Source organism: Rhinoraja longicauda, chromosome 14, assembly GCF_053455715.1.
Source record: "Rhinoraja longicauda isolate Sanriku21f chromosome 14, sRhiLon1.1, whole genome shotgun sequence".
Taxonomy (NCBI): domain Eukaryota; kingdom Metazoa; phylum Chordata; class Chondrichthyes; order Rajiformes; family Arhynchobatidae; genus Rhinoraja; species Rhinoraja longicauda.
In genome coordinates, this window is record NC_135966.1 from 3,828,271 (window position 1) to 3,855,803 (window position 27,533).

The 27,533-nt window shown below is 39.7% G+C and overlaps 1 protein-coding gene across 1 annotated transcript in view; it reads left to right on the plus strand.

Moving 5' to 3' along the window:
- LOC144600003 (protein KIBRA-like) overlaps nucleotides 1-23,622 on the plus strand; it is a 67,962-nt gene extending 44,340 nt beyond the window's left edge. The window contains exons 12-23 of the mRNA XM_078411312.1: nucleotides 1,042-1,162; nucleotides 1,447-1,524; nucleotides 2,015-2,101; nucleotides 2,730-2,922; nucleotides 3,947-4,114; nucleotides 5,931-6,031; nucleotides 7,687-7,852; nucleotides 8,687-8,848; nucleotides 10,330-10,422; nucleotides 13,415-13,645; nucleotides 14,517-14,644; nucleotides 15,128-23,622. Coding sequence (XP_078267438.1) covers nucleotides 1,042-1,162; nucleotides 1,447-1,524; nucleotides 2,015-2,101; nucleotides 2,730-2,922; nucleotides 3,947-4,114; nucleotides 5,931-6,031; nucleotides 7,687-7,852; nucleotides 8,687-8,848; nucleotides 10,330-10,422; nucleotides 13,415-13,645; nucleotides 14,517-14,644; nucleotides 15,128-15,194 — 1,595 coding nt within the window. The 3' untranslated portion in view covers nucleotides 15,195-23,622. The remainder of the gene's footprint in view (nucleotides 1-1,041; nucleotides 1,163-1,446; nucleotides 1,525-2,014; nucleotides 2,102-2,729; nucleotides 2,923-3,946; nucleotides 4,115-5,930; nucleotides 6,032-7,686; nucleotides 7,853-8,686; nucleotides 8,849-10,329; nucleotides 10,423-13,414; nucleotides 13,646-14,516; nucleotides 14,645-15,127) is intronic.
- Nucleotides 23,623-27,533: the final 3,911 nt, after the last annotated feature.

The following is a 27,533-nucleotide window of genomic DNA, read 5'->3' on the forward strand; positions in this document are numbered from 1 at the left end:
GATAAAATCAATCCCCAAACTAGTCATCAACCTCTTATGAATAATTGCAACATTACATCAGCTTTTACTATAGGCATTCATCTTTCCACATGTCTTCAAAAGAATGTAATCAAGTTTATGTGTCATGGCCAATCCTTTGTATATCTATGCTGACTCTGATCAGAACTTTGCAACATGATAAATCATCTCTTAATATCTATGAGTAATTGTGGGTTTCAGAATGGTACAGCTAGTGGAGTTGATGCCTCGTAGCAGCACGTTGATCATGACCTCTGGTGCTATCTATGTGGTGTTTGCACATTTTCTCTGACAGTGTGGGTGTGTTTGTTTCCTCCCACTTCCCAAAGACGTGCGGATTTGTAGGTTAATTGGCCTCTTTAAAAAAAGAAATTGGCCTTAATACAGAGGGAGTGGATGCAAAAATGGGCTAAATAGAGCTACTGTGAATGGGTGATCAGCGGTCAACTTGGACTTAGTGGGCTGAAGGGCCTGTTTCAATCAATTTCAGTCCATCAGTTTAATTCTTCTATTGCTTCTTGATTTCCATCTCTCACCTGCCACAAATGGACGAGCGATTTCCACAAATCCCTTCCGACTCGTGAGAACATCGGGACTTTGTTGTTCGGACATCTGAATGCTCTCTCCAACCTTGATGGTTTTAAAAATCCATGTCACATTATGTCACACTCTCGTGTGGTTATTTGATTTACTGTTGATGTATCCGGATGCAAAAAAGATTGAAAATCATTAAAATTGTTAAAATCGCGATGTTATGATTTTTACAGAAAAAGTTATGATCACATCCATCAGTCAAATTTTATCCTAGTCTTTACACTGACAGTCTTGGCATTAATAATTGTCTAGTAATTGGTGCTGTTATTTAAAGCAGTTAATTCTAGCACTTTGTCCAATTAGTTTCAATTTTCCAGGATTTATAGTTGTCCTTTCTATTGTAGTTTTTAAACCAGAAATGTAATTAAATTATTATTATTATAGTTATGTTTGGAAAAGTAAAACATTATTGATTTATCCATTTTGTAGATGCCAGCACACAAACCGAGGTGCCTGGACCAATACTACATCCCAAAATTGCTTGTGTTTCAGCAGCAGTATCAGACGAGTCAGTAGCAGGGGACAGTGGTGTATATGAAGCAGTAAAAAGGTACCTTCAAAGTCCATCCTTTTCTGACTGAAATTATCAATTTACTATGGTCCTATTTCTGTTTAAAAATTAATTTCTCATTATTTTCAACCTGTGCTCTTCTGAAATGGTGTCAGGTTTTGATCTTTTTATGTTCTATTTTATTTCAAAACTCATCAACATAAGTGACCATATTCCTTCAACAAAATTGAATAGAATCCAAATAAATTATTGAAATGATGCAAAATATCCTGTTGTCTAGCAAGTTGACCTGTATGTCACTACTTGTATTATTCTAACTCTAGATCATGTGAGACGGAAGATGCACTTTTTGATGAAGAAATAGAGGCACTGGGTGCTTCGAGACTCCAAATAGCAATGAAGTGAGGTTTACATTTTCCTTAACATTGTTAAAACATTAAAATAAAATGCTTTTCACTAATTTCTACCATTTCTCGTTTTTAAAACTGAACGCAACTTCTGACTTTGTAAAGGACGTATTGAAATTCTGAAAATTAAAATAAATAGCTGCATGTATAAGTGGGGATAAAGGGCAAATTGAATGCACTCGCAATAACATTTGAATGTTAAGAGAAATCTTTGAGGGGTTTGATATGAAGGAATGGAGGGATATGAATTATGTGCAGGTAGATAAGAGATGGTCTTGACATCACTTTCGGCACAGACATTGTTGACCGAAGGGCCTGTTCTTGTGCTGCACTGCTCCATGTTCTATGATCAAGCTGCTTTGTTTCTCAGCTCGCGTTAATGAAATGTTGATTCTTCTCTTCAATGTTTTAATATGCTTAACTCACACAGATATTTAGTGTGTATTTACTCTGCAAATTTAATTAACAGTAACTTTTTTTACAGGTATGATGATAAAAGCAAAAGATTTGCAATATTTATTATTCAGTTAAATAATCCGGCAGCACTCATAATACCACAGAACCAGACAATGTAAGTATGAAAAAACTTTGATCAGATTGTGTGTGAAATCACCACCTTTTGGGACACTTTCGCTTTTTAGTTTTAGTTATACAGCGTGGAACCAGGCCCTTCGGTCCACCGAGTCTGCACCGACCAGCGATCCCCGCACATTAACACAAGCCTACACATACGAGGGACAATTTACACGTATACCAAGCGTACAAACCTAAGCCAATTAACTTACAAACATGTACGGCTTTGGAGCGTGGGAGGTTGCCGAAGATCTTGGAGAAAACCCACGCAGTCACGGAGAGAACGTATAAACTCTGTACAGACAGCACCCATAGTTGGGATCGAACCTAGCAAATGCTGTAAGGTAGCAACTCTACCGCTGTGCCACCGTGCCGTCCTAGTTACTTCTACAGTGCTTTTTTGTAGACCAAAAAGGCGATTTACATGGCCAAAAACAAAATAATGAAGTTTAACTTTTTAGAGAAGCCAGTATGCTATACTGGCAGGGCCATACCAAAAACCACTACATTAAACTGACTCTAGAACAGTCTTAACTAAAGGGTAATATTTGAGAAAACCTTTTACAAACAGAATTCCTTTTGAAATTCCATATTGTGATAGACTCTGACTTTTTTTTTTAATGCAGATATGTCCGAGTGGCTGTGCTTCCGTGCTCTGAAAATGCAAGTTGTCTCTTCCGCACCAAGGCTCTAGAGGTTGCTGAAAGTGTGGCATTCAATGAGGTCTTTTGGGACACCATTTCCTTTTCTGCATTGCGTCAAAAGACACTGCGAGTTGACCTTTGTTCTGTGGATAAATCTCACCGGGAAAAGTGTTTGGTCAGTAAATGTATTAACTATGACAACTTCAAATGCATTTCCTAACTTATAACTTGTACCAGCAAAAATTGTCCAGGTGATTTTTATACAACCTTTTCTATTTCCATTTTTTTTAAAATTTGAGATGTGAGCATCCCTGGGAAGGCTGTCATTTACCACCCATCACATTGAAAAGATGGAGGGGAACTGTTGCAGACCTTGTGTTGGGGAATTTCTCAGGATTTAGACCCAGCAACAAAAGGAATGGCAATGTGTTTTCAATGCAGTGCAGCATACAATGTGGAAGGGAATCTGAATGGCAATGCCCATATACCAAATTAGAGTTGGTGGTGGTTGAGGTTGTATGTTTTGAAAAAGATGTTGGAATAGTCTAGACAAATAACGAAGTGTTTTATGGTAAAATTATACAAATAGTTTAAAGATAGTAAATAAGATAACACAACCTCTAATTGCTCCAGATCATTGTGGTTCTTAGATTTGTGATAGTGAACAGACACAGATTCCCACATAAGAATAAGGGATTGTCTTTCATGTTTTGGTATTACATTTTGCAGTGCTTTCATTTATTGTGTCCAGGTGTCAATAATAGTGTCTTCTAATAATATCATCTTTCCCCATACCCCTGGAGAACTGGAAGATAGTGCAATGCTGAGTACTGGCCCTCCCCAGGTTCCAAATGCCAGGCCTGTGCACACCCTGTACATATTTGCATTTGGCTGATCGGTAGTTTCCGCAGCTGCAGGCACCTCCTGCTGTCTGGGAACTCTGTTTGCGGCTTCACTTCTGACTTGCAAACTATCCGGATTTTCAGCAGTTCTTGAGGACCGAATCCTGCTGTAACCTGAGGGGTTGGAGCCCTCCTTACCATCACTAAAAGAAAGTAATTCAGTGGGGCTGTGTAACCAAGTAACTAAGATGGAATCAAAAATCACGTGAAACAACAGAAATGTTCTTACTTAAACACTTCTTTACATAGTATTGTGAATAATAATCTGAATGATATTCTATTTTTAAATTTTAACAGGGCGGAGCTCAAATCAGCTTGGCAAATGTGAATAGGTCTGGGGACAGATCAATGCACTGGTACAACCTCCTGAGTCACCCTTATCTACAAGAGCAAAACATAAGGCACTGTGCACAAGATGAAGCTGTTCTTCAATCAGAAGTTAATCACAGTACATCAGAGAAGAAAGTACGTTGTTAAGTCTTTGAGGGGTGGTGTAATTGTAATGACAGATAGTGATTTTGATTGTTAGTTCAAATCCATTTACTATATAGAAAGTTTTCTATTTCCTATTTTGCAGGCAACATAATGCGTTTTTCAGAAGAATTTAAGAGTCAATCACTTTTTTATTTTGAAAATAAACTTTATTCATAAAACGTGTACAAGGCATGAAAAACAGGACGTGGCTTTCTTTACATTCAGTATTATCCAGTCTCATTGGAATATTATAACTATACATTAATTTAAAATATTCAATGGATGAAGTATCAATGCCACAATATACCCTTCAAATGTTTGTGGGCTTTTATTCCAGATCCAGCCCCTCATTGCTCAGTGGCAGCAAGACCTTGGCTTGCAATCCTCCCCCCAAATAACCTTTATGTTGGCTGCCTCAAAATGCTGGAGTAACTCAGCGGGACAGGCAACATCTCTGGGAGAGAAGGAATGGGTGACGTTTCGGGTCGAGACCCTTTTTCAGACTGATGTCAGGGGAGTGGGCCAGACAAAGAATGTAGTCGGAGACAGTAAGGAGAACTGGTGGGAGAACTGGGAAGGGGAGGGGATGGAGAGCAAGGGAAAGAAAGGGCAATTTGACGTTAGAGAAGTCAATGTTCATACCGCTGGGTTGTAAGCTGCCCAAGCGAAATATAAGGTGCTGTTCCTCCACTTTGCGCTGGGCCTCACTCTGACAATGGAGGAGGCCCAGGACGGAAAGGCTGCAACTAACTTAGCGCATACTCCTACAGCTTGGAATGTGTCAGGTGGCAGCATTCACTTACAACCATCTCATTGTCCTGGTAGAGCAACAGGTTTCAGGAAGACCAGTGAATCTGGAGTTGCCTTTTAGACAAGGACGGGTAAAGTCATAAACACAAATACGCTGAAGACCAGGCTTGCTTACAGAAGCCTCATCGGCACATAGATTCAGGCAACACATAAAAACAAATTATACAGTAAATCAACGGTAAGCTTTTGCAGGCATTCTATGGTATGCAATCTCACAAGTATTCTAGCATAGTGGAGAATAACATCCTCCATGTACCCAACTAATCTTTAGAAGTTTGTAGAGACCAGTGCTAGACTGTGACTGTAGACTCGATCGTGCACCCACAGGCTCCTCCAACGTCCTGAGTTGCTATTTCTTAATCCCATTCTTCATTCTTTGAAAAGGTTGCTGAGGTTTGTAATGTTTTAAAAAATATGCCCTGTCTGCATCAAGCAGTCTTCATGACCAACTGCGCTCGGTCCACGTTAACCAATCTGATCCCCCGGTGGCTGAGCACTTCAACTCCCCCTCCCATTCCCAGTCTGACCTTTCTGTCATGGGCCTCCTCCAGTGCCATAGTGAGGCCCACCGGAAATTGGAGGAACAGCACCTCATATTTCGCCTGGGCAGCTTGCAGCCCAGTGGTATGAACATTGACTTCTCCAACTTTAGATAGTTCCTCTGTCCCTCTCTTCCCCTCCCCCTTCCCAGATCTCCCACTGTCTTCCTGTCTCCACCTATATCCTTCCTTTGTCCCGCCCCCCTGACATCCATCTGAAGAAGGGTCTCGACCCGAAACGTTGCGCATTCCTTCTCTCCTGAGATGCTGCCTGACCTGCTGAGTTACTCCAGCATTTTGTGAATAAAGGCTTTTCATTATATAATTGAAACGTTCATGAATCTAAGATTTGTGACTCCCTTCCAAGATTGTTTTAGTTAAATGAATCTGACTGTCAATAATACAGTTAGAAGGAAAAGCTCAGTATCATTTTTCAGATTATTATTGTGTTTTTGTAGGATTCCGTATCTACACTTCTGGAACAAACAGCTGCCGAGCTGGAGACAGTTGAACGAAGACTAGAAAGCCACAGAAATATATTGAGTGTAGAAGAGGAATGGTATGTATTATCAAGTCCTTTTCATAACCGTATGTGTTACAAGTTCTTTTGTATGAAGTAGATCTTTTTTTTGTTCTGGCAGTTTCCATTACTATCCTCTACGTCTTGTTCGTTTGTTGTTCCATTTGCACAATTTTCCCAGTATTTTGTGAGCGAAATCATGAGTAAATCCACATCATTAGACTATATAATTGTGGGACATCTTCGGAACCACACATCTAATTTGTAGGAGCTTTCAGGTAACAATTAAGAATAGAAACCCTGACTAACCAGTCTGAAAAAGGGTCTCAACCCGAAACATCACCCATTCCTTCTCTCTAGAGATGCTGCCTGTCCCGCTGAGTTACTCCAGCATTTTGTGTCTACCCCATTATTCTGCCAGTTTAAATGTCTAGACAATAGAGAAGGTTGCCCAAAACCAGTTTGTATATGTGTCCTGACCAATAATTTCACCAGTCAACAACAGGTAACTGTCCACCTATATTTTCTCCACTCCTGGATTTGTCACAGAGCACTGGGATAGGACTGCAAGATTGGGTCTTGCCAGCATTGAGGCCCTGTGTGCTGCTGAATTTATAAGTTAGTGATTAGTGTGGCCTCAGAGATGCCATGGAATTTCTCGAAATACGCTCATTCATCCTCTTGAAAAATAAAATTGCACATCAGCATACATACCTTGCTGCAAAAATTGCTGCGGTTTTGAATTAGGGGAAACTTTTGCTTCTGTGTGTGTTGTGAAATTAATAGAAATTAAAATTAAGCAGTTTTCAAGAAGGTGGACAATTAAATGTCTACACAATAGAGAAGGATGCCCAAAATCAGTTTTATGTGTCCCTAAAAGTTACATTTAAGATTTGGGATTTGATATTCCAAACCAAAACAGAAACTAAGGGCTTCAATAAAGCTCTCTTCAAATGAGGATTTCAAATCTTCTGGAATTTTGGTTTACTAAATAGCTGACTCTGGTTAAAGCTTTGTCTGTTTTATCTTGGAGTTGTCTAGGGTGCCTTTGACACCCCCTAAGTCATGTCAGATAACATGTGCGAATCCATCTATTAATCTGACATTTGCACTGACTGTGATTTAACCAAAGATTTGATGCCAGGTGATTTGTTTATTTGAATTAGAAAGGCTAGAGTATGTGAGAAAATACAATGAGAATCTAAGCAATTAACTTGCTATTTTCTGTTTTAAATTGTAATAACTTGCACTTGCGATGTTTATCTGTAATAATTCAACACATATTAATTGTTCTACTTTTGTGTAAGATATGAGAGCACATTGTGTGTGAGACTGTCTGTGTGAGGTTTGCATATCCTCCCTTTGACCAGGAAAGGGATGTGTGTGAAAAATAGGTTGCTAAGTGGGCAATGGTTCTGAGAGAAAAATTCTGAGTTAGGATAGATTGATGAGTTGACTCTTATTTTGTAAGAAATTTGATTAAAAATTAAGCAGATATTAAGCAGTTCAAAGATTCATATGTAAAGGAAAGAACAAAATGGTCACACAATCTAACTGGAAAACACATGATTTATCTTGCCTTGAGTAGGTGTAAGCACAAAAGGGGCCAAAGGATGGAGAATGCTTTTCAAATAAAACACAAGTCTACCTGTGCGATTGGAAATATATATACAGTGCAGTCTGTTTGTTTCCAGGCATGAAGTTCCAGCAGAGGAAGGTGACTTTGGTAAAAACGAAATAGCTGAGGATGAAGACCAGGATGTGTACATTGGAGTTCCATGGGAAAATGAAAATGATGCTGAGACGGCTAATGAACTTACTGATAGCTGGTCGACTGTCACAGCAGTCGCTGCGATGAAGGTGAATATAATGGATCGCTCTGAATAACCATTAGGATGCCAATAAGTAAACCAACACTGGGCCCAGATTGCATAATTGCAGAGGTACAAAAGGTGGCGTTGAAGGCTGCTATAAGTTGTGAATCATTGTGGTGTTTGAGGCTGCTATAAGTTGTGAATCGTTGGAGGTTAGTGGAATTACTAACTGAGCCGATTAATGAATGAATTTGGGAGAAAGGGTTGCAAGCAAAACGAGAGCACAGAGAATTCAATTCAGATGAGGTTTTCATTTCGCAATCCAAGTACTATATCACAGAAACAAAGTTACTTTGAATGTCTGAGTAGCTGTCTTTCTATGAAATCAATCCTTTAATTCAAAATAAAAATAAAAATTCTGACCTCTTATGCCCTTATAACAAAGAGATAACTTTGTCTTTTAGTTATAAAATTGCTAATTGGTCTAAATTTGTTTGCAAAGTATATGACATATCTTTAACATTTGTGGTTTAACTGTTTTGTACATAGAATGACAATAAGTACAATTTTTGGTCTTTCAGACCTGGATTTTGTGCTATGAAAGGGCAATTTAAGCGATGGGGTGTCAGGATTGTTTAACTGTTAGAAAGCTATTTGTATTGTGTAAAAATGGCATGAGGTTAATTAAGAAAATCACCCATTTAAGCAATCTTCTCTCATATATGCTGTGTTAATGTCTTGATTAAAATGTATCTAAAGCAATAGGCTAGAAAACACCTATCCGCAATAATGAATTGGTGTGTTTAAAAAAAAAAGTTTGATTTTCACATCGCACTGATGACTGGCAAAATTAGTTGATTATAAATAATTATCTCCACAGATTGATAAAGAGACCAGTACAGAGGAGATTGTGGCAACAACTTCTGCAGTGCGTCCAAAGGATAGAATTTCTAGCACTCAGCAGAGCCCTTTTGTGAGAGGCAGTGCTATTATTCGTTCAAAAACTTTCTCTCCAGGTGCACAGAATTCCTACGTGTGCAGGGTAGGAAATGATTCTGTTTGATTTCGTTCTTAAACGTTCAAAAAATATATAACTTTCTTAATGCTTGGGATTCAGTTTCTGCCCCCGTTGAAATTATTTTTTCCTGCATTCTTTGAGCTTGTATCTTACACATTCTCCATTTTTGTTCCAGTCTCACATTTTCCCCATTTTATTTATGTTCATAAGTGATAAGAGCAGAATTAGGCCATTCAGCCCATCAAGTCTACTCCGCCATTCAATCATGGCTGATCTATCTCTCCCTCCTCTCGTGCCTTCTTCCCATAACCCCTGACACCCATACTAATCAAGAATCTATCTATCTCAGCCTTAAAAATATCCATTGACTTGGCCTCCAGTCTTCTGTGGCAATTTGACGTCAAAGGTTGCATGTCATCACTTTTGATTCCTTTCTTTTCGAAAAGCGGCAGTCATGTTACACATTTCACTTAAGTACAGCCTTGTATGAGCCTTGAGCTAGCATATTGTCTGTCACTTCAAATAATTGACCCTTCCCATCTTTATAGGGTGATTATGGTCCCTTCTCAAACTATTCTTTATCACTTTACGATGGGATATCCGCAGTACCCACAGCATATAGGAACTGCGTAATTCTTTTCTGGTCCCATTGGTGCACAAAGTCATATAATATCCATGATGATTCATTCCTTTATTTCTGGATGCAAAGAGTTGGCTTTATTTCTAATATCTTAATATTTTGATTTGGAGCCTAATGAAAGGTTATGGTACTTTAAGTAGTTTTTGTAAAGTGTATAATCAAGTCATTACTACTCGATATCTGAACACATCCTGGTACCTTTTGTATTTGCCCTCCAGCCGTGACATTAAATATGTTTACTAAAAATACTTGTTGGGAGCAAGATTTCCTTTTATCTTGGGGAAGAAGGCTGAACTCATTCCAAATCATGGGCAATTCAATCCAAATTGAGGGGTTATAATAATAATAATAATAATAATATGCCTTTATTGTCATTGTACGAACTTATTGTTATGTTCACAAAAAAAACATAATTCTTTTTCAATAACAGCAAATGTTGTTGATTATTTTGTATTTGGTGTTCTTTTTTTCTCATATAAATTCCTTGAATGGATTTTTATTCTGTGTTTCAAAAGTTTTATGGCAGTGATTTGAATTTAGTAAAGTTGAATACCTGTTACCCGAACCGCTGTAATGTGGGGGTGTGCCGCATATAGATGAAAGTGACTAGTGAGGAGAACTGAAGGAAGAGTTTTTGGATAGGGTTTTCCAGGGAATAGGGCCAATTGTTGCATCTCGAGGAAATGGGTGCTTCATGTTTAAAATATTGAATGTGAAAAAAAATAGGCAAGCTTTTGTTGCGTGAAATTCTGTGGATCAAATATAAGATAATCTGACATTTACTATGTTGTGAAGAAATATAAGTGTCAAATGAGCAATCTCTTTGTGAGATGTTGCTAATAATTTACAATGATTTTATTTTCAGTTAAATCGAAGTGATAGTGACAGCTCAACATTATCAAAGAGATCACCCTTTGTTCGTAATGCCATGGAAAGGCGGAGTTTGCGAATGAAAATGGTAAGGATTATTGTGGAATACTCTTAGTTACAATTAACAGGCACAGAAACAGACTTTTGGTCACCACTTCCATGTTGGCCACCAAGTCTGAAGAAAGATCTCGCCCCGAAACGTACCCATTCCTTCTCTCCAGAGATGCTGCCTGTCCCGCTGAGTTCCTCCAGCTTTTTGTGTCTATCTCCTGTCTATACTGATCATATTTTTCAGCACTCATTCCACAGCTAGTAAGGGTCAAGGGTTCCACATCAAGGGTAAGAGGATAACGAGGGAAAGAGTGGGGCCCATCAGGGACCATAGTGGAAAGCTGTGTGTGGAGCCAGAGGATGTAGGAGATGTTTTAAATGATTTTTTTGCATCTGTTTTTACGAGGGAGGAGGGCGATGCGGACTTAGAAATGGAGCAGGAGGGTTGTGATGTTCTTGAGCATATTGCTATTGACAGGGAGGCGGTGCTGGAGGCTCTGGCAGGCTTAAAAGTGGATAAGTCTCCGGGCCCTGACGAGATGTATCCCAGGATGCTGAGAGAGGCAAGGGAGGAGATTGCGGGGGCTCTGGCACAAATTTTCAGAGCCTCTCTTGCAACAGGGGATGTACCGGAGGACTGGAGGATAGCTAATGTGGTGCCATTATTTAAAAAGGGCAGTAGGGATAAACCTGGGAACTACAGGCCGGTGAGTCTGACATCGGTGGTGGGGAAGCTGCTAGAAAAGATTCTGAGGGACAGAATCAGTCTTCACTTGGAGGATCGAGGGTTAATTAAGGATAGTCAACATGGCTTTGTTAAGGGAAGGTCGTGTCTGACTAACTTGATTGAATTTTTTGAAGGGGTGACCAAGGAGGTAGATGGGGGTAGTGCAGTGGATGTGGTATACATGGATTTCAGTAAGGCTTTTGACAAGGTCCCACACAGGAGATTAGTCAAGAAGGTAAGAGCCCATGGGATCCAGGGCACCTTGGCAAAATGGATAAAAAACTGGCTTAGTGACAGAAGGCAGAGAGGGTGATGGTAGAAGGGTGCTTCTGTGACTGGAGGCCGGTGTCCAGTGGGGTGCCGCAGGGATCGGTGTTGGGTCCCTTACTGTTTGTAATCTACATAAATGATCTGGATGTCAACGTACAGGGCATGATCAGCAAGTTTGCAGATGACACAAAGGTAGGGGGGGTGGTGAATAGCGAGGAAGGGATCTGCAAGCTGCAGGAAGATATAGATGAGATGGTCAGATGGGCGGAGCAGTGGCAGATGGAATTTAATCCTGAAAAGTGCGAGGTGATGCTCTTTGGCAGAAATAACTTGGAGAGGGAGTACACCATGAATGGAAGGACCCTAGGGAAGACAGGGGTACAGAGGGACCTTGGAGTACAGGTACACAAGTCCTTGAAGGCAGCAGGACAGGTGGACAGGGTGGTCAAAAAGGCATATGGGTTACTGGCCTTCATTAGCCGGGGCATCGAATATAAAAGTAGGGGGGTAATGATGGAATTGTACAGAACATTGGTGAGGCCACAGCTGGAGTATTGTGTACAGTTCTGGTCACCACATTATAGAAAGATGTGATAGCTTTGGAGAGGGTGCAGAGGAGATTCACCAGGATGCTGCCAGGGATGAAGGACCTCGGCTATGAGGAGAGACTGAGCAGACTGGGGTTGTTTTCCCTGGAGCAGAGAAGGCTGAGGGGACATGATCGAGGTGTACAAGATCATGAGGGGCATAGATAAGGTAGATGGCGGGGAACTTCTTCCACTGGTGGAAGGTTCAACAACGAGGGGACATAGATACAGGGTAAGGGGAGGGAGGTTTCGGGGGGATGTGAGAAAGAACTTTTTCACCCAGAGGGTGGTTGGAGTCTGGAACTCACTGCCTGGGGTGGTGGTGGAGGCGGGAACACTCACAACGTTTAAGAGGCATTTGGATGGGCACTTGAAATGTTACAACATTCAGGGCTACGGTCCAAATGCGGGAAAATGGGATTAAAATGAGACTATGGTAACGGGTGGCGCGGACACGATGGGCCGAAGGGCCTCTTTCTGTGCTGTAGGACTCTATGACTCTATGACTCTATGAGCTTTTAATGTCATAGTGTATCAGATGCTCACCTAAATACTACTTCAATTACTTCCACATCTCCTTAGGCTCCAGATTTGAATCGCCCTCTGGATGATTTAAAATGTCCTCAAATCCCCGCTAGAACTCCTCTCCTTTAAAGATATGTTCTCTGGTTGCAACTGCCTTTGCTAAAGGAAAAGGTTTCTTATTATCTAATAGGGTAGGAAAGGAAGGGTTTAGAAGGTTATATGGGCTAAATGCAGGACTAGCTTAGATGGGTCATCTTGGTTAGCATGGATGTGTTGGGTGAAGGGCCTGTGTATGTGCTGTATGACTCAGTCCCCTACTGGAGCAGCAGCATAAAGGGTGACACATTTTTCATATTTGTAAATGAACATGAGGGACATGCCACTGAATACAAACACTGAGTTTCTGAGTCATAAAATAATAATAATTGCCAATTAAACTTGGCTGTACATTTTGCAAGTATACTATTGAAAGCCACTGACTCCAATTGGGTTTTAGAACTTGCTTATTTAAGTCAACTAAAATGTGAGAGCTGAAAAAATCTAATATAAAAAGGTTATCAAAAGTCTGTAAAATTGAACCGTGACACAGAAGGATAGACATTTTGTTTTGAGCAGTGGAACTGAATGGCCGATGACATTAGGTATTAATTCCATAACGGAACCAAATATCTTGTGCTTTGCCTAACGATGGCTGACCTGATGTAACCTTTTTTGACTACGTCGAAGAAAATTAGTTCATATTGTGCAAAGTTTTCTGCCTCTTTGAATAATCTGAACTAATTTTAGGACTAAAAAAACAGCTTCGTCAAAAAGGGCTAAAACTCATTTGTTTTTATTACAGAAAAATGTTGTTGGGTACATTCATAATGCCCCATCAAAGAAATGTATTATTTAAGGCCAATAATTGTCATTTATTTTAGCCTTCAATCAGAAGAGTGGGACCAGAAAGACTGATACGAACCTCTTTAGATTTGGAGTTGGACCTTCAGGCTTCAAGAACCAGGAAAAACAGATTATCTCAGGAACTGGACATCTTGCGGGATTTGAAACAGCAAATTGATGAGGCCAAAGCCAGAGGAGACACAGAGCTGCCTCAATCGGTTAAGGAGGATGAACGATTTCAAACCCTGCTGAAGCAAATTGAAAAACAGGTAATGTACCTGCAGGTCTAGTACTTAGTCTTCAGCTGTGCAGAATGATGAGAAGGAATCGCCTCAATATATATGCACCACAATTCTCTTGTTAACTTGAAGCTGAATTGAGCCTTGTAATCACAAATTACTGTTTACAATCCTATCATTGTCAGGAAAAGTTGTGAATTTTCTCACAATTATTAACTAGGAGGAAATCTATTTTTTTTAATAAGGTAACAGGCATTTACAAATTTGCTAAACTCTCAACTTTCAAACTCCAACTTTTTGAAGGAAAAATAATTGGGTTAAGATTGCAACCTGTTAAAATGAACTCAGCAGGAGATTTTTTGTTCCTTGGGTGAGGTACGGAATAGATTAGTTTTAATTCATAATATACATTTGGGGAATTGTATGCTTATTATTAACATCGTAGTGTGGTGTTAGATTTTTGTAAGATAGATTTGCAAGATGACAAATGATTGTCGCTGTGAGATATTAGTATTGAAAGTCACTTGGTGCTTTTTATGTTGGGTATACTGCGCCCTCATGCTCTTTTTTAGGCATATCAAGTGCAAAGAAACTCCTGACCTTCTTATTCAATGAGCCGTTTTAATTCCAGATCACGTTTCACACTTCATGTGAAAATCAATCCAAATTAGCAAATTGATTTTATTTGCTCATTTTAAACATTTCGTGATTTCATCAATTCATTTGAGTTTGGCTCTTTTGGTAACAAATGCGTTTAGTATTGCACGAAAGAAATAGATTCATTTAACCAGACCAATATACTCCACATTGTTTTGCACACAAAGCCACTTTTTTAGAACTATGTCATTGTCTTTGGAACTAAAAGGCAAATTTATAAAATGTTAATATTGTACTGTACCAGGCGGAGCAAACAATAGAACAACAGAAACAGGAGAGTAAAGTTCAAAGGCTAATGAAGAAAACATCTAAAGAGGTCCACAAGTTACGAGAACAGAGTCAGAAAGAGCCCCTGGAGATGCAGTCATTCTGGTAAGTTAGAAAATATTGAGAAATATTGTGCCATTGCAATGAACAGTTGTATTTTTCTCCCAAATTTAGAACTTAATTTCTTTTTCCCTGTTCAATACCTTTCTAAAACCCCACTACCATGATCGAACCAGCAATATGTTGTTCCGCTGGTTAAGAAGTATAATGCTGTGATTCAATAACTAAATATACATGATATTCTTTTCATGTTTCTCTCCATAACCTGATAATCATTGCTTGCAGACCTTCCCATAGCCATAAAGTAAAGATTTGTAGATTATTCAGAGTTTAGTTGTTAGCTAGTCCCTCTGTTTTATTTGATTTTTATACTCGGGTGCTTGTAAAGGGGGAACATTTGTTGGAAATGTTGCAGAGCCTGTTAGTTAAATCCAAATTTATAATCCATCTGTGGAGACTCTTCAACATTTCACTTACTAAACCATTAAAAAATGGACTTTTAATTGTGAATTGTGCATGTTGTTACAGGGAGAAGATGGCATTTTTCACACGAGGAAGGGGAAGTTTCCTTCCATTACCTGCAGATGATGTGTGATCGTGTTTTTTTTAAGTATTTGAATTTCGTGCAGTAATCACCCTTGCTGCTGAATTCTTAACACTACTTTACTGATGATTCTTTTTGTGCATTATCAAAGTACAGATATATTTTGTAAATTTTAGAAATCAACGCAGTCTTTGCATTGTTTGAATGTATACAAAATCTACATTTTGATTATATGTCGAACTTCTACAGAGAAAATGTAGCATACTTTGATGTTAAAACTAATTTGTACAGTTTATATGTCAGTCATTTGGTTTTTTTTAAGAAATGATGATAAAATGGCACCAAGAACAAATCAAATGCATTCATTCGGAAGGAAATATTGCTTTTGGGTTATTGTATAGTAATTAGTTTTATAAATGTTAAACTGCAATAGATAGGTTGAAGCACCAATTAGAAACTGTGACTAAATAACACTCAGTATTGTTTGTGATGTCACTATTTTGAGGTACCTAAACAGAAACTCTATATTCTTCTATTAAAATAGTCTGTTATATTGAAAAGATAAGCCCCCTTTTTCTCCTCAATATATTTATAAAACTTTGGGGGGGGAAATTACTTCTGAAAATAATCGAATGTAGTTTTAAAACACTGTACTGTATTTGTGTGCAAGTTAAATGATCCTTATTTTGACGAAACAAATTTAGTTTTGACATTGGCTGGTTTTTAGGACCAGGTAAATGACAGTTAGGAATATAGAATTTCATCTTCATGAGTGCTGTTTCTGTTATGAAATGTTCATTCTGCTCTCCTGCTGTTGAAACTGGGAAAATTGCAAGACTACAAAATTTGTTTTTATATAATGAGCCAGTGCCAATTTGAACAGCAATTTATGGCATCAAGTACCTCTCCTTTATTTTAGCTGACAGTTACAGATAACTAAGATATGGATTCGTCAAATACCAGCATAAATTCACTTCCAATTGATGCAAGACTGGATTTTGTACATTCATTATCAACAGAACATGCATTATACTAAACTCTCTAACTTGATGCTTGATTCCATTTAGAAAGGTGCAGATTGGCTTGCTTATACCCAATGTCCCATCACGGTAACATTGATGCACTGAGATTACCAACTATTTAAAATTATCTTAATGGTAATACGATGCATAACACAGCGTGGATGTTTCACAATTGCTGTTATCCAACACCATTAATTGAAATTGGAAAATCAAGGTGCCCCTGATAAACCACACAGATTCAAACAAAGACTTGCAAGCTGTGGGCAAATTCTGTGGCTTAATTTAGTCCACGGTTTGAAAATCTGTCTGGACGCAGCTCTACTGTCTAATTTCGAAGGACTTGTCAATATTTGGCCATTTAAATTTTTTTGCCTTTTGTTTAACAGTTCCACGGTCTGGCTATTTAGGCCATTTATAGGAATGTAATGCATCATTTGGAGGGTTGTTCAGCCTAGTTGACCATTTTTCTTCTGCGATTACATTCTCTAGAGTCCCTGGAAAGGGAGCATGTTCTATCTACAATACACTTGAGGCCTCTGCTGCCTGGACATCCACACCTACACTAGCTTTAAGTTAAACAAAATTCAAATTAGATTCCTGTTTTTAAATTGGTCTCCTTCTAAAATAGAGCAAAAAAATCAATCTGATGGAGATACTCAGTGGGACTGGGTCATCTTCATAGGGAGAATCGGCAGCACCAGACTGGAATCGGGCTCAACAAGGTCTTCCTTCCCCCACTGATTCTGCTTAGCCCGTTCCCTTAGCTGTGGTTTTGCTAGACAGTAGGTAGGGACAGTGGGAATCTCATTCATCCATTCATGCGTGTCACTAATTAGATGATGAAGCATTTGGCTATTTGAACTAAGGCAATTAAGCAGCATGTCTCCCTTTGACTTTTACGTTGCTCGTCTACGTAATTGAAAACCCTGGCGAGATCGTAAAACTGGTGGGACAATAAAAAGAACCAAAAAAAAGCAGAATATAGCATCTAGAGGGTCATCCCTGGGGAAAACCTGGGACAAGACTGTTCAATTAAGGTTTAGTTTCGAGATATAGCGCGGAAACAGGCCCTTCGGCCCACCAAGTCCGCTCCAACCAGCGATCTCCCTACCCTACATGCGCTAGGGACAATTTTTTTGCATTTACCAAGCCAATTAACCTACAAACCTGTACGTCTTTGGAGTGCAGGAGAAAACCGAAGATCTCGGAGAAAACCCACGCAGGTCACGGGGAGAACGTACAGCCAAGCACCCGTAGTCAGGTCTTCGGCGCTGTAAGGCAGCAACTCTACTACTGCGCCACTAAGGGTGTTATCCAATAACATCACTTGACATGTATTTTGCTGCGGATAGCCAACTGAATATACTGAGCACAAGGAAATTTTAAAAAAACCAAATACAAATCGGGCAATAAATTAAATGACATAATAAAAAAGATTAAACCTACATAAAATTTAACACCAAGCATAAACAAACAACTAAAAGTATACATATCAAATATCCATAAAGAAGTTCAGGTAGCCTGGGAGAAATTATTTTTAAATTTATGAATCTCTAGAAACTCTAAAACCTTATGTGCACGTGATATCTATTCACATAAAGGTCACTCATTGTAAAGCAGTGATGTCATTCAACATGCAATGTTGCAGAACATTTGACATTCTGAAAACACTATCTTGGGTCATAAGCGCATGGGCAAACCTAAATGGGAACATAATTCCTTTTTGAGCAAAGTTTATAGGGTCCTCCTTAACTGAGCCAATGCTAGGGTGACTGCTACTGAAATTTTGTCTTTGACTTAATTCTTTCAGTGTTTGAAATGGGACTCGCTTTCTTTGTTGAAGGGGCACACTTATGACAGTTCAATGTCCCAATATTTGTAAACGGCAATGATGCCAGCTTCTACTTCCAATCCCCAGCCAACTGAGTAACACCTAGTAATGGTTCATATTGGGAACTGCTGCCTTCAGACCCGTGCCATTGCTGGAATCTATGCTTCTCCCCCAACTTTGGAAATTGTGCGGGATTACTGCACACATTTAATGATCACGTGGGTCAAACTTGGGCAAATAAGATTGGGTAGATGGGCATCTTGGTCGTCATGGACGTGTTGGGCTGAAGGATCTTTTATTGCGTTAAATGACTCTAAATGCACAGAAGGCCCCACAGAAGAATGCTCATAATTCTTCTGCACTTGATGTGTTAAACGTTGTGCCCACTAGTAAAGATAATCTTCCATGCTCTAAACCCCCACACCCAGGTTCTTTGTGATCAATGTATGGCAGATCTCTTAAGCTGAAGAAGGGTCGCGACCCGAATGAGTAAAGAAGGGTCTCGACCTGAAACGTCACCCATTCCTTCTCTCCTGCCTGTCCCGCTGAGTTACACCAACATTTTGTGTCTAACCAGCATTTGCAGTTCTTTCCTACAGATTTCTTAAGCCTTTTGTTTTTGAGCTTGCAAAGATGTGACCTGAAATTGGAAAATTTGTACCACCAACTTTTCTTTTTAAAGTCTGCTTTTGCTCCTAGCTTGTTTACTCCTACTGACTTATTGAAACGAGCCATCAGTTTATTCACCACTTCATGGGTGTTTGCACAAGCAATTATTCAATCACACGAACTAAGGAGATATTCCAGTTCAATCAATCAACTATACCAGCCTAGGTACTTACATTTTTTTTTAAAAAGGTATTAATTGATTTTTTTTTTCCTTTTAACTGATGCATTTGAGCGAAAATAGCCAAATCTAGGAAGCAACAAATTTTAGTCTACAAATACATCTCTTGTCAAAATGAATATATTCGCCTCAGAAAATTTGAGGATATTATATTGGCAGAGATTGTATCTGTGAATTTTCACCTGGAGATTTGCAAGAAAAGGAGGTACTTGCTGACATAACCAGCGTTTGTCCCAGTTTCATCGCAGTGAGAGAGGGAGAGAGAGCCTCCAATTATCTGTCTTTAGTCTATCACTGGATTTCTATTCCAAGTCAGCTTTGCTATCATTACATTTTCATTTTACTTCCCGGTAATGATTGGAAAAAAAAAGAAGTTAACAAGGAGAGCACAAATTTTTTAAAGTATTAAATTGCACAAATATCCTTCTAACTTTGCTGTTTTGCTGACCATAAGACAACCAGAAGGGAGTTCAATTCTTTCCTCCACTCATGGGGGGGTTTTGTGAACTTGCTGGTTTGGATATTTAGTTTCTATCATCATGATTGGCTTTGCAAAAGTGCTATTGCTTTGACGGACACATCGTGCCCATCGGAAACCAGCACCACCGTGTCGCTGTTTTCAACGGTTTAAATTTAATTAATTAATTAAAGCTATTGCTTTAAATGAGCCATTTTTTTTCGTGAAAAGCAAAACGCCTCATTTTATGTATAACTTATTTTCATTCAATAAATGACGTACTTCATCATTAATGAACACAACAAATTAATGTCATACCTAAAATGGTACTCATTGGAGTTTGAGATACATTTGTCATGGTCTGAGTGTCTTCTTTGAATTGGCCATTTAACACTATTAATTCATGCCACTGGGTCACTAATTCTTTATTGCCCCATTAAATGAACATCTCTTTTGATTTGATTTGAGAATGATCAGCCATGATCACATTGAATGGCGGTGCTGGCTCGAAGGGCCGAATGGCCTCCTCCTGCACCTATTGTCTATTGATACTTGAATATAAGGAGAGATTGTTGGAGGCAAATCTTCCTCTTATAAAAAGTTTTGCCTGAGAAGTGTTTAGTGGTATTGATGCTACTGTTCTATCTCATAGTATCTTATTGGAAAGAATTTAATGCGGAAATAAGTTTTTAATACAATTGGCTCAATATTCACGTTCTTAAATATGACCACCAGAAAACTTTATATTCGGAATAGTGGAACAATTTGTGGCTGTTTGGCAGAGCTATAATTTACTGAAGCAAAAAATTATTGAGTATGATTACAAAGTTGACTGAACATGTGCGATATTAGATAATGGACCACGTTTCTGTTAAAATGTAAACATGTTAGGCAATACAATTAAGGGGAGAGGTATCCAAATTAAATGACAAAATTGTACCTATTTCTTACAAATAGTTATGGCTTCACTATAAATTCACTTTTGGGTCAGTTTCTAAAGGAAAGGGTTAAATGGCAACTAAAACACAGTTGCTGAGATTTATGCCATCTGTCCCAGGTACAAAACAGGAATGAGAAGGAAATGAACTCCTTTTTGAATGGAGAAAAGTTGACATAAATATCCTGACTGATGTTTATGACTGTGTAACGTCTGCTCAGTCTAATTTTTTGGTTTAGCAAAAATACACTGCGCAGGTCTTTTTCTCTGGATTTGCCAACTTGATAATCTTGTGCTTGCTGACTTGTGTGGACAATTGGATTTCCACAAAGGTTGGCACAAGCTTTAAAATATTTGTGCTGAAGAGCTGACTTGTGACATTCTTGCCACTTCTATTACAATAAATCAATCTCTCCTGGCAGTAAACTGTCAAAGCTGCTGTTTAACTTTTTATTACTTTCTGACATGCACAGAATAGGAATATTCAATCACATTCTTGATTTTGTAGTGTTCATTTGTTAAGTTTATTTATTGTCCAAAATGTGAATTTGTTTTAGAGTTTGAGCTTTTTTAATATATGGAGAAGGGCGGAAGGGGGCTAGAATTTTGTGACTTTTTTTTGTTTTACTTTACTTTTAATCTACTCATTTAACAAATGGCTCCACTATTTGAACAGAATTCTCTGCCCTACTCAAAGCTTTTGTTGATGATCGAATTTGCTGCTTCTATGGGGCTTGTACAATTAACATGTTTAGACATACACATTCCATCCTCATGAAAGCTTGTGAAACCAGGATAGTATCACTTCTATATCCCTCTATGTTTACTTTTCTGACTGAAGTTACAATCATTCCATCTGTTTGGAGGAATAAGGTCATCGGAGGAGAATTAAGACTTTTGAAATCTGAGTTGATGCTTGTGCTGAATCAAACTCTGTCCACAGTGACCAAATGCTTCTGACCAACCTGCCATCGGCCATCTGATTTATTCAAGTGTGATATCTCTCTGATGAAGTGAGAATATTATTGTTCAAACTCTTGTCATTACGCTGTATGCTTTGTTTTTTGTGAAATGGTTGAATATTTGAAATGTCCTGATAACTTTAATGAAAACCTTTTCAAATCAGCACTTTAAAAAAAAAATCGCACACACACATTTATACAATTCCCCAGCGTCATTCTCTGAAATATCCCAGAGCACTTCAGAAACAAATATTTATTTTTGAAAAGCAGTCATGGAAGTTATGTAGACCTCTTTACCCCAATTAATCGAATGCAAGCTCCAAGTTTTCTTTTACCCTACCATTACCCACGGCCCGATTTTCAAATGCTTTCTTCTCCTTAAATTCATTTCTGCTATTTACCTCAATTGCTCATGGTACCACATTCCACTTTCTAACCACATACATCAAATCAAGACAAAGACATGCTTTTTGACGGTTAATTGGTCTTAAAGGTGTTAATTGAAAGGAACGTTAGTTGGGATACTGGAAATGCGCCTTACATTTTAAATAATAAGTTTTATAACTTATCAGGAAAAGCAAGTTATTAAACCTCTGTCATCTGTGATATCAATTAACTGAAATTGCTCAAATGTAACGACCAACAAAAATAATGAGGATTGATTCTGAATTCAGCTCTTCATTGCAATTTCACATATCTTTTGGTTGGATTGCTTTCATGTATAGTATTATCTGATTTAATTGGATAGCATACAAACAAAAGCTTTCCACTATGTGACAATCAACCAATACCAATTGAATCTACCAAGAATAAAACTTTTCACTGAATCCAATAAATTTAACTAAATCCAACTAAAGTATTTAAAAATTCCACGTCTGCAATTTTAATCTGTTCAATTTCATTGGATCTTGGATAGCAATAATTGGATAATCATTTGTTCAAATGTTACTCTTTAATCAATTTTCGCCAAGTATTAATGCACCACTGGAAGAATAAACATTTAATGGACATAAGCTATATTCTGTTGAAAATCATGTTTACCTTTGCAATTCCTTCAAATTTTGTCCCCTCTGTCATATTGATATTGCATCCCTGTGATGAAGAATGCATGGAATATCCTTGAGTAAATCCAGGGTTCCATTATGAACACACGCAGTGCTCTGTCTTGATCTGATTTCTATTCATTTTCAATATATTAACAACACAGAGATGGAACACAACATGCAACCAGGAAATTACTCATTGCTGTCTGATTGATTTTAATGTATTGCTTCATTTGGTATCAATCATTACCGATAGTGTATTAGCATTTTGGGCTAACACTGTCTCCCTAGGCAAGGTCAGTGAATCTTTTAAAACAAGTCATTTTCACATTTTTCCCCACTCATTAACATACTTTACATAACTACTGGTACAATTTTCATGTCTGAAAAAGCAAATGAGAGCCAGAAATTTTGCTGTTTGCTGTTCTCATAGTTGTTTGATTTTTTCAGGAAAACTTCCTTAAACATGCCATAAATGACTTTTTTTTTTTACAGCTGCACCTTTGTAGTACTAGCATTAAAGAATTTATGCTATTGTGAATAGTTGAATGCTTAGTTGAACTTATTCCAAAACTAACAGCGAAGAACTATTCGACGGAGTTGCGGGATCATGAACGGCTATATTTCCTTGCTCAGAAGAACTGGAAGATAACTTCTGAAAATTGCTGTAAGAGACAAGATAAGAGCTTGTGTTTTATTGCCAAGAGACTGAGTAGTTGCGTCCATCATCACCAAGAGTGGCTCCCACAACTCTTCCGGTGAAGTTTATCGCAGTAAAATCCTGAACTGAACGTATTTTGGCAGCTGTTGCCATCAAGAGGGAAATCTATTTCTTCACCTCTTTCTGTGCTTGACATTTGGGATATTGCCTACCTAGACTTGTTTAATCTAAAGCATTTGGTCGTGATGTGTAGTATTTGTACTGCACAAACAAATATTCATGAAATGCTTGGGTTGTGTGATGATTTTATCTTTTGAATTTGTGTCCCTGTTATAATTCTCCAAAGACTGACCACGTCCCAACTATTTCCTTACTCCTTTTGTCACCGATTCATAATTTGACGCAATTAGTTTTCTTCTTTTATAAAATTAAGAGAAATTAATTTTACCTCGGCATGTTTTAAGTTGAGATGCTATTTGGTGATTCTATAACCTTTAACCTTAATGGCAATTTGCGATCAGATGAAAACTGTATGGTTTCTCTCATCTTGCTTGTAAACGTTTGCACTAAAAGGCCTGAAAGGTGTGAACATGCCACACAACCAGCAAATAAGGACCAGCATTTTAATCATGACCAAAACTTTAGGTCTGTAAATAAGTGTAGCTTACCTTCCAGTAATATATTACATTTGAATGATGTCTGTTTTCAGCTTTGTTCTTTATCAATTCATTGATTTAAAAATAAATATGTATTTTAGAAAAAAAATGGCCTATCTGGTTTTTGAATCCCTAGGGGGAAAAGAACTTCTCCCAAATTCAGGTAAAGATTTTAATTGTTTAATTATTTATCAATTAATCGCTCGTGTTATTGTGCGGAAGGTGTTGAGGCAAAGTGTGACCTTTGGATGAGAGACCAACAAGAACAGTGACCTACTGGACCAGAGCCCTCAAGTATCACCTCTGCTCGTAAATGTTCTTTTAACTTTTCTTTAAATTCTTAAATTTTCTTTAACTACTTTCTTTCTTAAGTTCTTTTAAGTTTCTTTGATTAGTACAGGTGTCGGGGGTTATGGGGAGAAGGCAAGAGAATGGGGTTAGGAGTCCTGGGAGAGCCTTGCAGCTGACCGCACGAGGTGGAGAGGTACCCTGAACCAACATCTCAAAACGGGGGAAGAGAATCTGATGAACGCAGCGGCAGACAAGCGGGCACGCAGAACGGAGCGCAGCAACTTCAACAGACCAGAGTCCCCACACACATGTGGCCTTTGCAACAGAGACTGTCACTCCCGCATTGGTCTCTTCAGCCACCAGCGACGCTGCTCTAGCCGAGGTGTGGAGCAAGCAGCCAACTGGGATGCATCACCCCTGGTTAGCCAAGACCAAGGGGGCCTAAGAGAAGAAGGGAGAGATAGATCAGCCATGATTGAATGGCGGAGTAGACCAGATGGGCCGAATGGCCTAATTCTGCTACTATCTCTTATGACCTTAGTTATTCCAGGCTGTTACAGTGGGTCGCTTCCTGCATTTTCTGGCTTCATCAAGAGCTGAGATTTTTGATCAGAAATGCAAACGGCATTAATGTATAAAATCCAGTCTTGAAAATATTGAGCATGAAACTACTGGACTGGTGTAAAATTCCACCTTGTTCACAAATGCCTGTAAGGTAAGGAAATTTGTCAGCCTTAGCTGGTTTAGCTTATGTGATTCCATTCCTATAGCCGGTACTTAGCCAACATCCAAAATGGCCAAGCAGGCCATTCAATTATGCCTAAGTCGAAAACACAATAAGAAAACTGGATAGACTATTTGTTATTGATCAAGGCTCCATTTGTTATTCAGTAACTGCTCCCAGCAGTCAAAAGCTTTCCTAATGAACAGCTGTCCCATAATTGTTTGATTGAAAGATGCAGCAGGGAAATGGGCCCTTCATCCCACTGACCTCATGTCCACCATCAATCACCTTATTCACACAAGTGAACATTGCCCTTCGTCAGATATGGCCTGAAACGTCACCTATCCATATTCTCCAGAGATGCTGCCTGACCCGCTGAGTTACTCCAGCACTCTGAAACATCACCTATCCATGTTCTCCAGAGATGCTGCCTGACCCGCTGAGTTACTCCAGCACTCTGTGAAACGTCACCTATCCATGTTCTCCAGAGATGCTGCCTGTCCCGCTGAGTTACTCTGGCATTTTGTGTCTACCTTGTGCCTATCTGTGGATAGCTGACTTTTCTGGTTGGAGCACTTCAGAATAAAATAAAGCCCGCAGAAACAGGCCCTTCAGCCCACCTTTCCCCTGCTGACCATGTTGACAAATTGGAGATGGACACAAAATACTGGAGTAACTCAGTGGGTCAAGCAGCATCTCTAGAGAAAAAGTACAGGTGACGTTTCACGTCGAGCCCCTTCACTGAAAGTCTAGGGAGAGGAAAACGAGATATAGAACAAATGAATGAAAGAAATGCAAAAAGTAACGATAATCAAGGAAAGGTGGAGAACACTGGTCTATTGTTGGCTGTGGGATAGGTGATAACAGGTTATACAGACAGTGAAACTCAGGACGACAATGAAACTAGCGCAACGACTAGGGTGGGGGAGGGACGGAGAGAGGGGAAGCAAGGGTTACTTAAAGTTAGAGAAATGAAGATACCAACCGTTCCCTTTATCGTAGTTATTATTTTACAAATCTTTCATTAATTTGTTCTACATCTCTCTTTATCACTGTCTATATCTCTTGTTTCTCTTTCCCCTGATTCTCAGTCTTAAGAAGGGCCTTGACCCGAAACGTCACCTATTTCTTTACTCTAGGGATGCTGCCTGACCCTCTGAGTTACTCCAGCTTTGTCTACAACATACAGCTCGTCTGGTCTGGTCTGGGCTCCACTGCCCTCCGCACCATTGCTGTTGCATGGAGTTGCCAGTAGAGGGGGGAGCTACAGCTCTGGGCCACTGGTGGCACTGTCAGTCCTCCAGGTGGCGCTGTTGGTCTCCAGGTGGCGCTGTTGGTCTCCAGGTGGCGCTGTAGATCCTCCAGGTGCCGCTGTCGGTCCTCCAGGTGCCGCTGTCGGTCGTCCAGGTGCCGCTGTCGGTCCTCCAGGTGGCGCTGTCGGTCCTCCAGGTGTGTCTTCCAGGTGGCGCTGTCGGTCCTCCAGGTGGCGCTGTTGGTCTCCAGATGGCGCTGTAGATCCTCCAGGTGCCGCTGTCGGTCCTCCAGGTGGCGCTGTCGGTCCTCCAGGAGGCGCAGTCGGTCCTCCAGGTGGCACTGGAGGCCCCTTGGGCAAGGCCACCTAACCAGTAGTGAGGTTGGGGATGGCATCAAGCAGCAAATTAGAAATGCGTGCACTAAAGGTGCAGAGGTTATAATGGGTGACTTCAATCTACATATAGATTGGGTGAACCAAACTGGCAGGGGTGCTGAGGAAGAGGATTTCTTGGAATGTTTGAGAGATGGTTTTCTAAACCAACATGTCGAGGAACCAACGAGAGAACAGGCCATTCTAGACTGGGTATTGAGTAATGAGGAAGGGTTAGTTAGCAGTCTTGTTGTGCGAGGCCCCTTGGGCATGAGTGATCATAATATGGTAGAGTTCTTCATTAGGATGGAGAGTGACAAAGTCAATACAGAAACAAGTGTTCTGAACTTAAAGAAAGGTAACTTTGAGGGTATGAGGCGTGAATTGTCCAAGATAGACTGGCGATTGATGCTGAAAGGGTTGACGGTGGACATGCAATGGAAGGCATTTAAAGGTCGCATGGATGAACTACAACAAGTGTTCATCCCAGTTTGGCAAAAGAACAAACCAGGAAAGGTAGTGCATCCATGGCTAACAAGGGAAATCAAGGATAGTATTAAAACAAAAGATGAAGCATACAGATTAGCCAGAAAAAGTAGCATACCAGAGGACTGGGAGAAATTCAGAGTCCAGCAGAGGAGGACAAAGGGCTTAATTAGGAAAGGGAAAATAGATTATGAGGGAAAACTGGCAAGGAACATAAAAACAGACTGCAAAAGCTTTTATAGATATGTCAAGAGAAAAAGATTAGTTAAGACAAATGTAGGTCCCTTGCAGTCGGAAACAGGTGAATTGATCATAGGGAACAAGGAGATGACAGACCAATGGCTAAAGGGATCAGGGGGTTGGACGGGCTGGATGCGGGAAGATTGTTCCCGATGTTGGGGGAGTCCAGAACCAGGGGTCACAGCTTAAGGATAAGGGGGAAGTCTTTTAGGACCGAGATGAGAAAACATTTCTTCACACAGAGAGTGGTGAGTCTGTGGAATTCTCTGCCACAGAAGGTAGTTGAGGCCAGTTCATTGGCTATATTTAAGAGGGAGTTAGATGTGGCCCTTGCGCCTAAAGGGTTCAGGGGGTATGGAGAGAAGGCAGGTACAGGATACTGAGCTGGATGATCAGCCATGATCATATTGAATGGCGGTGCAGGCTGCACCTATTTTCTATGTTTCTATCCTCCAGGTGCCGCTGTCCATTCTCCAGGCGGCCGCTGTTGATCCTCCAGGTGGCGCTGTCGGTCTCCAAGTGGCGCTGTTGATCCTCCAGGTGGCGCTGTTGGTCTCCAGACGGCGCTATTGATCCTCCGGGCCGCTGGCGGCGCTGCGGAGAGGGGGA